The sequence below is a fragment of the Poecilia formosa genome, unplaced genomic scaffold, assembly GCF_000485575.1.
Source record: "Poecilia formosa unplaced genomic scaffold, Poecilia_formosa-5.1.2 Scaffold158, whole genome shotgun sequence".
Lineage (NCBI taxonomy): Eukaryota > Metazoa > Chordata > Actinopteri > Cyprinodontiformes > Poeciliidae > Poecilia > Poecilia formosa.
Window position 1 is genome coordinate 120227 of NW_006800097.1, and position 5464 is coordinate 125690.

The 5464-nt window shown below is 36.7% G+C and overlaps 1 protein-coding gene across 1 annotated transcript in view; it reads left to right on the forward strand.

Annotated features, from left to right (window-relative positions):
• The first annotated feature begins 3145 nt into the window (after positions 1–3145).
• Positions 3146–5464, forward strand: part of LOC103146387 (H-2 class I histocompatibility antigen, Q9 alpha chain-like) — a 34547-nt gene continuing 32228 nt past the window's right edge. Inside the window, exon 1 of the mRNA XM_016677542.1 lies at positions 3146–3410. Coding sequence (XP_016533028.1) covers positions 3239–3410 — 172 coding nt within the window. The 5' untranslated portion in view covers positions 3146–3238. The remainder of the gene's footprint in view (positions 3411–5464) is intronic.

Here is a 5464-nt window from a genome sequence, read left to right on the forward strand (position 1 = left end):
ATGGGAGAGTTGCCAGAAGGAAAACTCTGCGCTCAAGAAAGATCAAAGCTGCACGTTTAAAGTTTGCCAGAGAACACTTGGACAAACCAGAGGCTTTCTGGAAGTCCATTCTCTGGACGGATGAGTCCAAAATTGAATTATTTGGCCACAATCACAGGCGCCATGTTTGGAGAAAAGTAAACACTGAATTTAAAGAGAAGAACCTCCTCCCAACAGTGAAGCACGGTGGTGGAAATGTGAAAGTCTGGGCCTGCTTTTCTGCCTCTGGACCTGGACGACTCCATATTATCCAGGGAACCGTCAATTCCCAGGGCTATCAACAAATTCTTGATCAGAATCTCTTGCCATCAGTCAGGGAGTTGAAGCTGGGACGGAAATGGATTATGCAACAAGACAATGACCCAAAGCATTCCAGCAAAAGTACCAAAGAATGGCTTAAGAGAAAGAAGATTTGCACCCTGGATTGGCCCAGTCAAAGTCCAGACCTCAATCCCATAGAAATGCTGTGGCAAGATCTGAAACGGGCAGTACATGCCAGATGTCCCTCCAACATCTCTCAACTGGCAGAGTTCTGCAAGGAGGAGTGGACAAAAATCCCAAAAAGCAGATGTGAGACACTTGTTTGTGGTTACAGAAGACGTTTAGTTGAAGTAATGGCTGCAAAAGGCGGTGCCACAAGGTACTAACTGAAAGAGTTCACATACTTTTGCACTTGGCATATTTTCTGTCTTTGACAGATAAAATACTTTTGTTGAATAAATAATAAAAAGATGCATCTTTTTTGTCTTTGTGTTCCTTATCTGGAAGGTCCGCATTACAATTTGAGCTTTGGATGTTCATTTTACATGATTATTATAATTTTTCTTTAGAAAACAATGGCCATATTTGGATGGTTCACAAACTTTCAAGCAGCACTGTATATATATATATATATACTATTTTTTTTTATTTAGGATTAGTGAATGCCTCTGTGAAGTTTTTTCCAAAATAGAAGCATATTGCTCTGCTGCACTGTGCACATTATATGTGTAATGGGCTCTAATGAGTTAACCAGTTTACAGTGTAGCAGAGTTTCAGTAGAAATATTTATTCTCACGGTTCTGTTCTGCTGTGATTCTACATTTATGATCCAGAGAGATAAACTCGTGGCGCTTTCAAGTAAACCTTGAACCAAAGGTTAAAGGTTCAGTAAGCCAAGATTCTAACAAATAATTCCTGAATAACACCTGAAAATGTTCAAGTTATTTACTAAGTAAAACTTCAGTCGTTCTGTCAAAGAACCAAGGCTGTTTTGGAAGCAATATGTGCTCAGACTGATATTTGATTTCTATTTTTTAAGCACACTTTTTATTTCTATGCTTAATTTAGCAGGTATCCAATATGAAATCTTACCCATAAAATTTTGCACAGTGGTATTTCACTACTGACTCTGACTGCATATAAAAACTGGTATTTTTTTCTTGGCTGCCACCAGCAGTTTGCTATGATAGGAATGAGGATCATTCAGACATGATCCTTATATCCAAGTCTTTTAGAAAATGGAAATTATAGTTATCAACACTGGAACACACTGACTGAGCAGGTGCCATTTACATATTTTTTTCTTTTACATAATATCAGTTCTAAAATATAATTTATAATCCTATTTCTAAAACCAAGAACATCTAGAATATGTCTTTGACATCATGGCAGGCATATTTCCTTTCCCAAAGCAAGAAAACAATATTTTATTACCCCCTATTTCTACCCTAATTTTATAAAAGAAAAAGTTAAAAGATTTGGAGGCTGTTTTGCTGAAATGCTTTAGTCTGTAGAAAAACTGATTGAAACACACCACCATAATCTCACAAAATCCACTTAAAAATACACAAACATGGCATTGATTTACTAAAAAGACACAAATTCACCACACATATTTGCTCAGTGTTGAATATTTTATTTGCTCTTATCATTTGCTATTATTTAGTCCCAGTTAAAAGATGTGATTAGCTTCTACACTTCATCTGAAATGCTGATGACAAAATGAAAGCAGCTCTAATGTCAAAGGTCAAAGAGTGCTGCGTTACTCTGATTTTAAAAAGAAAACAGAAGAAAAGATTTATTTCTCATGAATGAAAATATGATTTAAATATAATCAAAATAGTGCAGTGCAGTAGCAGTGAACAGGATATCTACATTAATGTTAGTAAATTTAATGTATTGATTTCATTTTAAAATCCAGATATTATTATTTTATAATTTAATTAAGTATTTCATAGTTCCTATGATGAAACATATTGTGTATTACTTGAAACTGTCGACTTCACCCATTATACTCAGCAGGCAGGATTAGTGCAGCTTCTGTAGAAATGCTGAATCTGATTGGCTGCTTCAAACAGGAAGTTGAGATAACTTCTTTCAAGTTGCTATGTTTTCTAGACAATATTTTCGCTGGAAGTGTGAAAATGATTTTATTAGTAATTTATTTACTACAAACTCTGGGTGACCAACACCAACCTCTGTATCTCTGGTTTGGTCTGGAATATCTTTAAGAAGTTCATGAGACAGAAAGGCATAAAGTAAAGTAAAAATAGGAGACAGAATATCATAAAGACAACACATGGAAATAAAAAAACAGTTTAAAATGAAAGGAAGAAGTTAAAGAGACAAAATTGTATCTATGTAAGTAAAAACAAACATGCAATTTTGTGCTCAAATATATCATTTGTTGACAATAAGCTGGAAAAAAAATAAAGCTCAATTACATGATAAAACATGAAGTGAAACTCTCCTATTGTAAGTGTATTGATTTATTTACTGGGCCATTTATGTTTTTATTTTTAATTCTGCCAGTTTTGGTCCTAAAATAAAAGCCCTGATATTAATCCTAGAGAAAATTTGCGGGCAGATCTGAAAGACGTGTCCCAGTGAGGCAGCCTATAAACCTGACTGAGTTACACCTGCTCTGCAGGCAGAATGGGCCAGATCTAATTAGGGTGAGAAGGAAACCCAAACAGTACAAGTCAAACAGTTTAAAGATAATGCTACCAAATACTGATAATATCTACTGTTCCTCCCTTTCCCTTTATAGATCCACCACTGGTTTTGTTTGTATTTGTGTGCAAATCTGAAAATTGAAATCACAATAATATTTTATTTTACGGTGCATCATTCTCTGCAGTATATTTACACTGCGTCATCGGGAATCAAAAGCTTTCCAGAGTTTGTGGCTGTTGGTCTGGTTGATGGAAACGAGTTCATGTACTATGACAGCAACACCATGGAAGCAATCCCCAAACAGGCCTGGATGAAGAAAGTCACAGAGGATGATCCACATTACTGGGAGTTTCAAACTCAAGGATTATTTGGAACCCAGATGTCCTTCATAAACAGCATTGAAATCGCAAAGAAACGATTCAACCAAACTGGAGGTTTGTCAGGTTATTTCACTGTTGTTATGCTGTCAGGCTTCATGTCTCACAAGGTTTCAGTAATTTTACTTTATCAATAGTGAGATTAAAACCCCTAGACTGCAACATACCATGATTATTTAAACTAAAACTTAAAATGTGTTTTAGTCATTTGTATTCTCTTGTTAAACATAAGAAAATGCATTCAAAGAAAATGCATAAGGTACATTTGTTTACAAGATGTATTTGCAGTTTTTACAATTTAGATAGGTTTTTTTGTCATGTCTGTAACGTTTGCTGTAAATATAGCTTTTACACTTGTGAGATAAACAAACCTGCTTGTACCCTCTCTCCTTCTGCTCTTTCTCTTATGAAGCTACATTCACACAGTCACTGAAAATCTTATGATGGTTTCTGTTTCTCAGGTGTTCACATCTTCCAGAATATGTATGGCTGTGAGTTTGATGATGAATATAAAGAAGTTGAAGGTTGGGAAAGCTTTGGTTATGATGGAGAGGACTTCATAGCATTTGACCTGAAATCAGAGGAATGGTCAGCTCCAGTACATCAGGCTTTCATCACCAAAAACAGATGGGACAATGACAAAATGAAGGTGACCCAAACAAAGTACTACATCACCCAGACGTGTCCTGATTGGCTGAAAAAGTATTTGGAGTATGGGAGGAACTCTCTGGTGAGAACAGGTAGAACAACAAACTGTTTTCTACACATTTTAAAATCAATTTTATAGGTTTTATTTATTTTTGGAATTACACTTTTTATAGCATGCTGTTATGGAAATGTCATTATCAAAGAATGAGAAGCTGTTTCAATAATAAGAAAAAGATTGTTACGACCCGGCTCGGCCAGGGGAAAGGGAAGTAACATTAAAAAAACCTAGATGTTAAGGTTTAACAATTTAGGGGTTTATTGTTTGGGTTTTGACAAAAAATAAAAAGGTAAAAATTAATAATCAAAATGTAGGGACTTACAACAAAATGTACTAAATAAAACAAAATCCACAAAACAATCAGCGTTGTAAACCAAAAATCTTAACCAAACAAAAATTGACTTTCAGTACAGGTTACAACAAATAAAAAAAACTACAAATCTCTAACAGAGATTCAAAGATCCCCCACAGGGACAAGACGAGTTACTCAAGCTATCAAAGCTAACAAAAGCTAACAAAGCAAGTTTACAGCAGTAAACAAACACCCAACAAAGTGGCAAGCTGTCTGAACAAAGAATCAGCCGCACCTTCTCCCAGGATGTCCTTGGTTCTTAAAGGGAGGCCTCAACAGTGATTGGTGGAGCCGCCAATTGATGATCCAATCACGGTAGGCCTCAGGGTGTGGCACAGGACAAGCAGGGCAGCACCCACTTCCAGGTGAAGTCAGTCTGATTAGCCACTGCAAAAAACCCCAAATAAACACAGAAAAGGCCACTGGCCGTAACAAAGATGAATCTTTGTCTTTAAGTTTCTTTATTCGAAGGCTAAAGCGTTCGAAGATCCGTCTCACTGAGCACAGTCAGGAGAAGAGCCCTGAACAACACACATTACATCGTTATATAGTCACAGCAAGATAAAGACCCACCCAAAGTCTGATCTTATCTCTACTGCCAGATGGACCACAGAGACAATCCTGACCTCGACCTCATGAACTATCCCTCACCTCTTGGAGGGGATGATTTTATGGCAGGAAAAAGCTGAAAAGGATTTCAGGAGAAACTTCAATTCTTCTTTGTCAATGTGTCAAGGGTTCAGGTCAAACAAGGTTACAAACTACATTCCACAGGCATCAGTTCTGATAGGTACTTTTTCTCGAACCTATATAAAAAGACCACAGACAACGTATATGAATTTTATAGACAAAGCTTTTGCAAAAGGAGAACTCTCCATCAACAACCTCATCAGCCGTTCACAGAGAATTCTGATCTCCTTCCGCGTGAGCCCGTTTTATTGTCAAGCAGAACAGCCAGAAAAAAACAACAGAGGTCGTAAAACATTTAACCTCAACAAACCAGCCAGGTGTGATATCTGATCTACGGTCTGAGCCCAGTTCAGCTCTAGGTCA